The sequence below is a fragment of the Pelodiscus sinensis genome, chromosome 19, assembly GCF_049634645.1.
Source record: "Pelodiscus sinensis isolate JC-2024 chromosome 19, ASM4963464v1, whole genome shotgun sequence".
Classification (NCBI taxonomy): Eukaryota; Metazoa; Chordata; order Testudines; family Trionychidae; genus Pelodiscus; species Pelodiscus sinensis.
The window spans coordinates 19272378-19284284 of NC_134729.1; the positions used below are offsets into that span (position 1 = coordinate 19272378).

The 11907-nt window shown below is 40.9% G+C and overlaps 1 protein-coding gene across 10 annotated transcripts in view; it reads left to right on the forward strand.

Moving 5' to 3' along the window:
* The window catches only part of SUGP2 (SURP and G-patch domain containing 2), a 24139-nt gene extending 12333 nt beyond the window's left edge, over positions 1-11806 (forward strand). For 7 of the 10 annotated variants that reach the window (XM_075902851.1, XM_075902856.1, XM_075902855.1 and 4 more), the window contains exons 7-10: positions 956-1470; positions 2430-2494; positions 4407-4543; positions 8266-11806. In XM_075902851.1, the coding sequence (XP_075758966.1) occupies positions 956-1470; positions 2430-2494; positions 4407-4543; positions 8266-8386 (838 nt within the window). In that variant the 3' untranslated portion in view covers positions 8387-11806. The remainder of the gene's footprint in view (positions 1-955; positions 1471-2429; positions 2495-4406; positions 4544-8265) is intronic. The other 3 variants (XM_075902847.1, XM_075902848.1, XM_075902846.1) reach the window with 3 other exon arrangements.
* The last annotated feature ends 101 nt before the right edge of the window (positions 11807-11907 follow it).

Genomic DNA, 11907 nt, shown 5'->3' on the forward strand with positions numbered 1-11907 from the left:
ATAAATCCATCTGATATGCATACCTTGAAAATTGCAGCTCTGGTTAACCTATCTCAAAACATGGAAAAGTTAGAGGAGGACAACAGAATGATTAGAGTATGGAGTAACTTCCATGGGAGGAGAGATTAAAAAGAGTGGACAGTTCAACTTGTAAACGATGATCAAGGGGGAATATGAGAGAGGTCCATAAGATCATGAATGATGTGGCATAAGTGAAGAAGAAAGTGTTGTTTACACTTTTGTGCAACCCAAGAAGAGGGGTCACCCAGTGAAATTAATAGAAAATAGTTTTTAAACAAACATGAGGAAATACTACTTTGCACAATGCACCGGCAGCCTGTGGATCTCATTACTGTGAGATGTTGTGATGGCCAAAAATATTACAGGACTCCCATCCCCCCCCTCCTCCCCCCACCTCAAAAAAAGTTCATGGAGGATGGCTGTTAGCCAAGATGGTTAGAAATGTGGCTCTATGCTTTGGCTGTTCCTAAACCTCTGACTTCCAGAAGCTGGGACTAGACATCTAGGGATAGATTGCTTGATAAATTGCCCTGTTCTGTTCATTTCCTCTGAAGCACCTGGCACTGGAAGACAGGATATTGGGCTAGGTGGGCCATTGGCCTGGCCATTCTAAACTGTTTTTAGGATGTCGAACACGGTGGGCTAAAGCTATAAATTGGTACAACTCTACTGCTCTGTGGGCCTATGCTGATATGGGCCAAACTTTTGTTGGTGTAATGGCACTTGTCTCTTGGGCCAATTAGACTTTTTTGTATGTGGGTGAGAGCTCCTGTAGTAGTCCATAATAATACAAAAATAACACTGTAATGACTACATCAAACTTTTTTTTCTTTTTTTGCTAAATCCATATTTAGTATCTAATTATATGGGTGCTCCTAGGAATTCTCTTCTAGTTGTTGAATTTAAATGCTTTTCAATGCACTTTTTTGTCCAGGTTTCTGCAAGACCAAAACAGTTCTGCTTTCAAATTTTACCGAATGAAAGTCTATGAATTGTGCCCATCCATCAACTTTAGTGCTGTTTCAGAAATAGCTGTCCCTGGTGAAAGCGATAAACCTGAAGAGAGAAATTTGGATAATTTAGAAGAGGAGGAGGAGGAGGAAGAGGACAATGAGGAGGAAGAGGAAGAAGCTGAACTTGAAGAGAATATCTCTCAGACCTTGGAAGAAGTGGAAATGGAGCACACAGAGGAGGGGGAAGAAGAGGTCTCAGCAGGTGGAGCTGAGGAGGCTGCACCCAAAGAAATCCTGTCCAAAACAGGAGAAGATACTTCAACAAGTGAAATGCAACCAAGCTCAGCTTCTGATAGTACTACCCCAAATCTGTCAACACAGGTGCCAGCTTCTGCTCCTGGTACCCCTTTCCCTCGCAAAAGAATTAGTAGCAAATCTCTGAAAGTTGGCATGATTCCTGCATCTAAGAGGGTATGCCTCATAGAGGAACCAAAAGGTACGTATCATTTCAAGGGTGTTTTCTGGGTCCTCAGCAAGGAGTCCCTGAATTCCTATATATTTGTGGTTGCTGATTTCATAATATATATAAAAATGTTTGTTTAATAGCCATTGGCACATCCCAATGAACAGATGGACAGTCATTGCATTTTGATACAATAGTAAAACTTACTCCTAACTTGTGTGGTGTAGGGTTGTCTCAACAATGCTTGTATTCAGTGAGCATATGTGGATATTGCATACTCACACTCCTCTCTGCTGTTATTAAACAAAGGGAGAAAAAGGTGGGTTGGTGAAGGTCTTCCGTCATCTGTTTCTAGCTCTGGCAATAAACGTACATAGAAAGTCAGTCTGTTATGAACATTTTACAACATGAAAATATTCATCGGGAAGTATTTTCATTTGATATTTTTATCTCAAAAGTGGAATTTGTCAAGTAATGTGACAATATGGTAATGTTATTTCTTTTGTGTTGAGTGATACTTATGCGGAAAACTGACTACTGCACATGTTCACTGACTATTTTCATTAGTATCTTTACCACATATGGATAAAATTGACTCCATATGTGCAGTGGCAACAAGACACAATGAACTAATTTATGTGCCAGTCTGGATTTGGCTTTTCACCAAAATATTTTCAAAGTGAGTGGATCTAAAAGAAATATGAAGTCCTTGCAGAAATTGATCCTTAGACTATATTACTTTTGAGAGAGACTATCAAAGGTACGAAAAGTAGTTAGGTGCTTGATTCCCTTTGAAAGTGAATGGGAATTAAGTGCCTAGAGCTCACTTGTGCCTTGGAAAATCTTTGGGTTTTATGCACTCTAACCTTAATGTCTTTGGTAGTGGTAGTAGAGTAAGGCATTAAGTGAGAGTCATGAATATGTGTTTCACTAGTTCCATATTAAAATAGGTAACTTGCATGGTTGACTTTTGTCTTTGCTTTACTTCCCAGTACATGAACCTGTCAGAATTGCCTATGACAGACCCCGAGGTCGCCCTGTTACAAAGAAGAAGAAGGTGAGAAAATTGTATAATTTTACTCTGTCTTATGAAAATAATTCTATTGCAGCTTCTGTAAATTGCTGTCATGGCAGTCCGAACCTTAGGCCTGGATCCTGCAAAGAACAGCTCAGCACACAGTCAACCTCTGGAACTCTTTGCCAGAGGATGTGGGGAAGGCTAGAACTTTAACAGGGTTCAAAAAAGAGCTAGATAGATTCATGGAAGTTAGATCCATCAATGGTTATTAGCTAGAATGGGTAAAAATGGTTTCCCTAGCCCCTGTTTCTCTGGAGGTGTGGGTGACAGGAGGGATCATGTGGTGATTACCTTTTGTTTCCTCTCTCTGGGGCATCTGGTATTGGCCACTGTTGGCAGACAGGATACTGGACTAGATGGACCGTTGGTCTGACTCCGTATGGCCATTCTTATGTTCTAACAGGGCATTGTTTGAGAGTAGACAACTTCCCTCCATTCCCGGTGCATAGAGTGGAAGGCGACAAAGTTCAACATTAGGGATGTTCGATATAGTGCAATTGAATAGTTGTGTAACTGGTAAGATTTCAAACTTACACACAACTATTTGATAGTCCCTGGGGGCAGGACTGGCAGCCAGTGTGCTCCCAGCCCCACTTCTGAGGAGCCCCTGACACTCCATTCTGCTGCTTCTGTATCAGAGGCAGCAGGGTAGGGTGGCAGGTGGGACCTGGTATACAAGAGGAGAAAACCAACTCCCCACACTTACCGGCTGCCTGCCGCACCAGACTGCTGCCTCTGATACAGCCCCTATCCGCAGAGGTCTGAGCTTCCACGGACAGAGGCTGCTGCAAGGGAGAAGGGGGTGAGGAAGGGGTGGAGAGACTGCTGCGAAGCAAGCCTCTGTCCATGGTGAGCCTGAGTCCACTGCACACACAGGCTGGCTCTGTGAACATGCCGACTCCATGGACTCACCCATGTCTCTTTCCCCCCCCCCCCCAGCTCCTTGTGGACAGAGGTTGCTCCACTTCCCACGGACCCTCCGCAGACAAAGCCTGTTTAACGGCAGCCTCCTCCGTGTGCCCCACATAACTGACAGGGAACCTGCTTTTAAGATGGCTCCCTCCAGCACTGGTTCCTGCATGCCTCCCCTTGCTGTCTCTGGGGGGGTGGAGGAGAGGCATGGGTGCGTCCACGGAGTCTGCATGTGCAGAGAGCCAAAAGCTGGTTCCCCATGCATTTTGGCTTCAACCTGCCCCCCTCACCCTCTGAGCTACTACCTCTCTATCAGAGGCAATAGCGCAGGAGTCGGGCTGTGGGAGAGAGGATCCAGTGCTCATGGGGAGCCTGCTTAAAGCCAGCTCCTCGTAGGCACTGGCTCCTGCTCCCCCTCCCACATCCCTTGTTACAGAGGCAACATGGGGGGAGTGCATGTTGTTGATAAGATTAAGTGATAAGCCAAGGCGGACTACACATTGACATCCCTGTTCAACATTCCATGGGTTAGAGCCCTTGTTGAGGAACGAAATCATTTGTTAATCTGGTAATTTCCTCCTTATGGCTTCAGAATAATTTTCTAACGCTGATACAAATTTATAGCAGCTACTTGGATTAATCTTTCAAATTTTTCATTCTGCTTTTTGTTATCAGAAAACACCGCTATTAAAGAAAATAGTGTGTTCTAACACTTCTGTTTTTGATAGTGTGATTAAATAAACCAGTGACACAGTAAAGGTAACTTGTCAGATACATTGGTTTTAGTTCTCTGAAAAGTGGTTACACAAACTATTACTCTTAAGCTGACACTTTTCTTCATGATGAAGAAACCTAACACTTAAGCATATTCTTTTAAATCTGTTTCTGTACATTCAGGAACTTGGACACAGTTTGCAGGCAGTTTCTGATGAGGATGTACCAAAATCTCTTCCCTGGCTTTCTCTCTCTCTCTCTGCAGAAACCAAAAGACTTAGAATTTTTACAAAAGAAATTGACCGTTAAGAATGTGGGTTTCCAAATGCTGCAGAAGATGGGCTGGCAAGAAGGACGTGGCCTTGGTTCACAAGGAAAAGGAATCAAAGAGCCTGTGAAAGTGTATGTAATGGGAACAAACTGCAGAAATACTAGACTTATTTGGAAAATACCGTGCTGCTAGTAGCAATTGTGGGTCCCTGTCCTGTCCTGAGGGGATCAGTCCTGTGTCTTACTCCCACTCTTGATCTGCTCCTTGGGCTGCTCAGAGTTGAGACTGGAGGCCTCATGTATCTACTAATCAGTTTGGGTGAAGTTTTTTCCAAGGGGAGGCTGTTTCCTGCCACCTGAATGGACTTTGCTGAAGGCTGGGAGGAAATGCTTCCTTGAGGCTCTTTATTTACACAGCCTAAAATCTGGAGGGCACCCTGCTCTGTGTGGAAGCCTTGTAATATAGGGTGCCCTGCTCTGTTAGAAGGGGAAAAATAGATTTTTATTTTGCAAGCTTTCTGCATGCAGAATTCCAGTTGGTGCATTGTAATATATAGACTTCACTGGAGTTCCACACACAGTACTTATGTGTTAGGTAATACACCATCTCCACTGTAAACATAAGAGTCTTTCCACTGCATCCTGCAAAGAGGTAAGTGCATCTCCTAGAAGGTAAGCATGCATTTCTCTTGAAATGCATACATTATTATTTTACAAGCTTTTCTAAATTTCAGAGATGTCTTCTCCAGTGTTCTCCTCCAGGCCAGATAGTGGGTAATAGTTTTTCCAAGCTGCAAATAGAAACAAGGAGCTCAAAAAACATTTCAGTGCTTTACTTATATGGGAAATTCTGGCAGAATGAAATACTTTGTTGATTTATTGTTTTCTTTCTTAGGGAAACTTTTTCCCATCTTTCTTCTTCAACAGAATTCATTCATTTAGTTAGGTTAGGTGTCTTTTAGCCAAATGTGTGGTTTTGTACTTCTGGGATACCCTGTCTACCATTTTAGTCTCCCACCTCCTGCTTTCAAAACAGAATGCCCTATGGGAAAGTGACCTTTCTGGTCTTTAGCTTTCTACTTTCTTTCAAAATACTGGATCCTTAGCTTCCAGAACTCCTTATCCCAACACACTTGGAGGAGCCAAGAACTCCTGCAATCCTTTGGTTTCTCCAGCACACAATTAATAGTTGAGTGTTAAAGCCTTTTGGTCAAGCCATCTATTAATCTGCCGGGTTCTGGAAAAGGTTTAGATCCTCTCTAAAGGGAAGAGTTTTAGGCATGAAAATGTGCTGGTTTTTTTCCCCTAAAGTTAGCTGCTCTTTCATCTATGGAAAGGCACTTGCTCATAGCAGACAAATGAGAACTGTTTGTGCATGTACTTCTTGTACACTGCTCTCAGGAAAACTGGTCTGCCCTTTTAGGTTTAACTTACAGAGGGAACTGCAGTTCTCTCTCTAGGTAAACTCCAAAACACTGGGTTCTTTAATGGTCTAAGTTCTTTCCTTTCTCTCTGGAGGCATGTCTCAGGCCCAAATCTGAGATTATCTCAATGCGAGTGAGGCTATCCTGTGCAATTTACCTTCTTGTGTGTCACTGTAATAACTTTAATTGCTCTACAGAGCAGCTTTTCATCTATTAAGGGTGATTCGTGACCCTCCCTTTAGCAGTGCTGCATGCTTTGGAAACCATCCCGCCTTCTGTGGATAAGTACCACTCTGAGATGTGGTTAGAAGGCCCATACATTGGGTAATTCTATCTCACCAAAGAGGAGTGGACAGACATAATGTGTGTGAGGGTTTGGAGATAGTTCGGTGTAATGTTAAGAGTAGCCTTTGCATTTGATTGCTGTATTAAAGCAACAAGAGCATTTGTCTCCAGGGTTGGTGCATCACAGATATGTCATTCTTCTTGTGCGTGGAAATGGAACAGAAGCTTGAGGCCTGCCTATGATAGGGAAAAGATAATGGTTAGTCTTAGAAAGGTTGAGAATAACATCCCCTTTTTCCTCTTGAGTCCCTCTTCCATAGAGGAGATAAGAGATGAGGAATGAACGTGATGTCTCCTGATGGATCCAGAAATTACAGGAAGTTCAGTTATAGGAAATCACTACTGGTCTTATGTGCCTCTCTTCCTTTCAGAGAAGTGATTTCTTACAGCTATGGATTTAGTCAGTCCTGAGATTGAGCTGAGAGAGGTAGATGTGAAGGCAGAAGGTCTTTAGACTGGTTGTAAGAGTGATCATCTAACTTCTCTAATCAGTCATTTACACTCTTGCCCTGGAATGTATCCTAAAGGGGATTCTTGTAGATATGATAACAAGTATTGTGAAGTCTTCCAGGTTCACAAATCCATTATTACTTAAGCACCAATGGTTGGCACTGTACAAGACAGAAAATGAAGACAGTTCATGCCCTGAAGTGCTGACAGCCTAAAAGATGAAACAGAAAACATGCATTGGGAGATTCAGAGGAATGACGTGTTACAGACAGATATATTTCTTCACTGTTGTGGCATTTCTGTGATGCCTTTTGAGAAGATTTGTAATGCAATAGAAGTGGTGACTTGGTGAACCGGATAGGAACAGCCCTGTTTTTATGGGTCATGTGGAAAAAGGCACGCTTTGGACAATGGCCTATTCTAGCCAAGAAACCACAGTATTGTTAAGTAGTTTTATGCTCTTCCTGCAGAGATTTTTTTTAAACTGATCTTCCAAGGCAGATTCTGCCGGGATTGTAAGGGAGGAAAAAAATCTTCTTGGGGCTTGGTACCAGTCACAAAAGTTCCTGTAGACAGCAAAGGCTGCATCTCCTATAAAGAGTGCACAAATATTCCAGGGCTATATGACCATCTACCTGGCTTAGGTGGCTGAGGCTAAATGGTTATAGAAATTGGATAGTGAGGGTGGTTTCTTGATGCCTCTTGCGTTGAGTTCCTGCTCGTAACACAGCAAGGCCAGTTCTAGCTCACCGAACCCTGTGGTTGTGTTCAGGGCTGATGACTTTTTCTCTGATTATTTTTTTTTCTCCAACATAAAGGTGAGGGATTAGTTCATGTTATAAAGTCCTTTAAAGATCATTCAAGTGTAGCTGATTTGAAGGATAAAACTTCTACAGAGGATCATTCTTTTTCGGGGAGAGGTTTCACTAAGCCTAGATTTTGGATAATGTGTCTTGCCAGCATGGACTGAAGACAGATGGGCTTTTGCCAGCTCAGAGTTCTCCTGGTTTACCCAGTCCAGTAGCTTCCCTTTTAAGATGTTGATATGCTATAGCCAGTGGTCCCCTCAGCTTTTGTTGGCCTTCCTAGTGCAAAGATGTGCTTTCCTCCTGAAGAAAGGGCACCACAGTTTTTAGCACCAGTGGGCCCAACTCCACCTCAGTTTGTTTGGTGTTAGAAACTATCAGAGACCATCAGGTTTTTTTTCGAAGAACAGTAGCCTGTGGTACAACCTTGGGAGACATTTTGTGTTCTGCACAGTTCCCAAGAAATCTGGTAGTTTCTGTGCCAACAATGCTACTTCTAGTGCCATCATTTTAAATAGGGACTCTGTGTGTCATGAATCAGGTGATCAACCCAAAGGCGTTTATGTGATTGTTGATTTGCTACGTAACTACCTGTGTTTCCATTTACTCAGCAATATCATATAACCTTGGCTTGTTTTCTGTTTCTGTCCATGGGGAGGAAAAGCTATACACAGTTAACCTGGCCTATTACAGCACACGGAGAAACTGAATTAGATTCTTCCTCTATAACTGTCTCTCTTTGAAGCTATTGCTATTATACATCTTTTCTACACTTTTTCAAATAATGTATTTGAATCAAATTGTGCTAACTATCCATTTTACTCCCTAGGGGTACTACCTCTGCAGGGGAGGGCTTGGGTGCTGCAGGGGAAGAAAATAAAGAAGATACATTTGATGTTTTCCGTCAAAGAATGATACAAATGTACAGGCAGAAAAGAGCAAGTAAATAGGTATGTGCAATGGACAAGTCTAGTTAATGAATTCCTGCAAATATTGAAATATTGCAGTTTTAAAAAGCATTTCTTTTAACAGAAGTGAAAGTGTTGCTGTGTTTCTTCAAATGTACCTGGGTTTTTATTATTTCGTTAAAATCCAGAACTACTTTGGACTGCTGAATTACCCACATCTTACTTTCTAGGTTTGACTCAAGAGACTCATTTGCTAGAAAATGTGGACATGCAAAAGCTGCTGTGTGAAAGGTTTTCAGCATACTGCCAGTATGAAGAACACACTGTGCTGTGGCAGTGAACTTGAATATTAATGTACCAAAACATTTTCTAAGATTAAAGTTAGCCTTGTACTTAGTTGTGCAAGCTGACAACTTGGATGTCATCTTCTAAGGAAGAAACAACTCATTTGCTCTGAGACGTGCTTGTTTACCTTTCTCTTTGGCCAAGAATGCCTACTATGTGATAAGATGGTTTGCTCCAAAAAATGTAAGCAGCATGAAAAATATGAGCTGGAAAAGCAGTCTGCCTCTTCCTCAGGCTGAGAAGATTGTCAAATTTGAATCTCTTTGAGAGATGGTTTTCCTCAGTACCAGATGTTTTATTTTATTAAGCTTTTTTGAATGGCTACATCTTTTGCACTGCTGCCATGATTCTAGACAAAGCAGTCCTTGATATGTTTTTCCTTTAAATCTTTAAAATAAGCATGCAGGCATCCATGCCTACCTGGGTAGGACGAACATAATGAATCCCTATAAGAATGCCCAACTCTGCTGCCTAACAAAAATTTCAGCTGCTGAGATTTTCACTGTAACAAGCAAGCAGTACCAGTTTTAAGTGTACTTCTTGTTTTTATGTGAATTTGCAGGTCTTGCTCAATAAAATCTTGTATCATTTCTTTCCCTCAAAGAAATAATGCTGCGAACAAGGTGTAACTTGGGTTCTGCAGAAGATTGGAACTGTTTTAAAATAGTAATGGAAGTCGAATATAGAAGATCATCTGGAAGCCAAACATCTGTTTTCTAAGTCAGAGCATCACTTTAGGGAGCCACCTTATTTCTAATCCTATTGAACATTGCTCTTCAGAAGTTCTTTTACTGCAAGACGCCAGGAAAATGAAACAAAACCTGACATTGTTAAAGAACTTTTGTATTCCATTGTTCTCTTTATTAAAAACAAAAATGAGACTCCAGTAATATACTCTATGCTTCAATAACAAAACAAAGCATTCTTAGTGAAGCAGTTCTGAAGAAATCAGGGAAGACTTTAGCAGTAGTGTTGGAGACAAATGTTCATGATTTAGTTGGATCATTTATCTTTCACCAGGTTTGCATGTCAGTAAAAAATCCATGTCTGGATTGCCCTAAGTGACAATTTAATAGTATCAGTTGCACTTTTTAGCCTGCTCCTTATTCTCCATCATTACACTTCTAAAAATAGTTGAGCCATCACTTTTTGTATGTGACAGTGGCAAACGTTACTTCCTCTTGAAAGAGAATGTCTTGATCTGATGCATGTTTAGCTTGCAGGAGAGTGCAGGTTGTTAATGATTCCATCTGGCATTATGTTGCTGTAATGCAAACAGTTTACGGTATAGTCGGTGCAAGAACCTTACAATAAATCCACTGTGTCCGGCATTCCTAAATGATGAACATGCGAGAACTTGATCTCTGGTTATCAACTCACTTGTCCCTATTGGGCAAAGGACAGTCATGGCCTCATTATAAAAATAAATAAACATGCCAATTGAAAGGGAGTATCTTAATTTTCATTCTTTAGCGCCAAAACCTTTTCATTCCTGTAAAATCAGTTAACTTATGAAAGCAAGATTTCTCTATGTGTTTATGAAAGCATTAAGCTATGATATGCCACTATATAATTTTCTGGTCACTCACTTTTAATAGCTGAAAGCACATGACTGCTTAAATCAGTAAATAGCAGATAAAAATGATTGGTACAGTTAAATTTTTCCATAAACGTCACATGCTTCTCCACCTTCACATTACAAGAAGTTAAAATGTCAGGACTATAAATACAGTATTTTCAAAGCTTACCTGATTCATCAGACTTTATTCAAGATATTTGGTGATGCTACAAAGATTTATCCCATAGGCCTTGCTTGGAAATGTTTAGAAACATGATCAGCACAATCATATTGGAGAAAGGCTGCCTTTTAAGTTCAGCTGGTACAGTATTTGGCAGTATTATACTTACCTCACAGGGAGCTATCTGGAGGTTTTTTCCGCCGCACTTTTCCCTTTCCCATGCTTAATTAGACATTGTATTGAAAAAAACTGAGTCTTTTTTTTAAAGAGGAGTTCTACCATTCATGGTCTGTGTTAAGTGACACTCTGGAACCAATACTGTTGACCCCAGAGTTATTTCTCATACCCACTAGTATGGGTTTAACTTTCCTTTTTGGTTTCATTGACAAAGCTGCCATTGTTGCTGTTTACAGTTATTTTATTTTATTTTTTCCACATGCTTCCAGTTCACCTCTTCTTTCACATTTACATTTTGGAAGCAAATCTCTTGACTACATGCTGTGTGATTTGCAGAAAAAGACAAATCAATGTGTGGCTTCACACTATGTTGGGATCTATTTTCTCAGCCCCCTCGACCCTGATCACCATTCTGGCCTGTTCTGGTTTAAACAGATTGGGCACCGTACCGTTTGGGGTACATTTGCTGAACACTACTTATCCAGTCTGGAAAAATTCAGTATCCTGACTGGAAAATGGTACATTCCCTGCTGATTTCAACTCCGTTTAGAGCAATTTCCTTGAGTATTATGCATTCTTGAAAATAAATGTGAACAATAGTTCCTAGGGGAATCTTAATCTGCTGCCCTGGATAACTGTAGTATGGTCAATCGTTCTTGTGCCAAGCTTTGATGTTGGACAAGATATCAGCAGAGCAGCACTGGTGCTAAGATTCCAGTGTTGCTCTCAAGTGGGTTTCTGTGTACCCCTTTTATCTTGTTTCACCAAGAGATGACCTTACTGTCCTTTTGCAAAAGGATTCCCCCCACCCCTTTATTTTAACCTGCTTTTGCAGGCAGCTCTGATTTGAAAATTTAAATACAGGTACATGTGTGAAACATTGTGCAGATACATTACCTTGTTTACTAGTTTCTTTTCTGTTATTTTAGTGTCCAGGCTCTCTTCCATGAAGACTACAAGCATCAGTGAACATTTTAACTAACTTCAGTGGTGTGTCTGCTGTCTTTTGGTTGTTTTTACTGTTAGTGATCTTGTAGAGCAATTTGCTAGTTTTCGTTCTGTGCAAATTCGCAGTCGTGCTAAGCTAGTAATAAATAGATGCTTAATTATTGGATAACTGAAGTTTTCTTTTTAGTACAAGTGAAGATGTTAACATTGTTAATCCTTTAAAATCTGCAATAAATGTAGAGGTAAAACCTGGTTTCAATGATGTTTTGCTTGTGAATGTGGGAATCATGCACCACTTCTTTGGCACTGATACATGAAATTGGGATTATGTAGTAGTCTACCAGTATGATATCA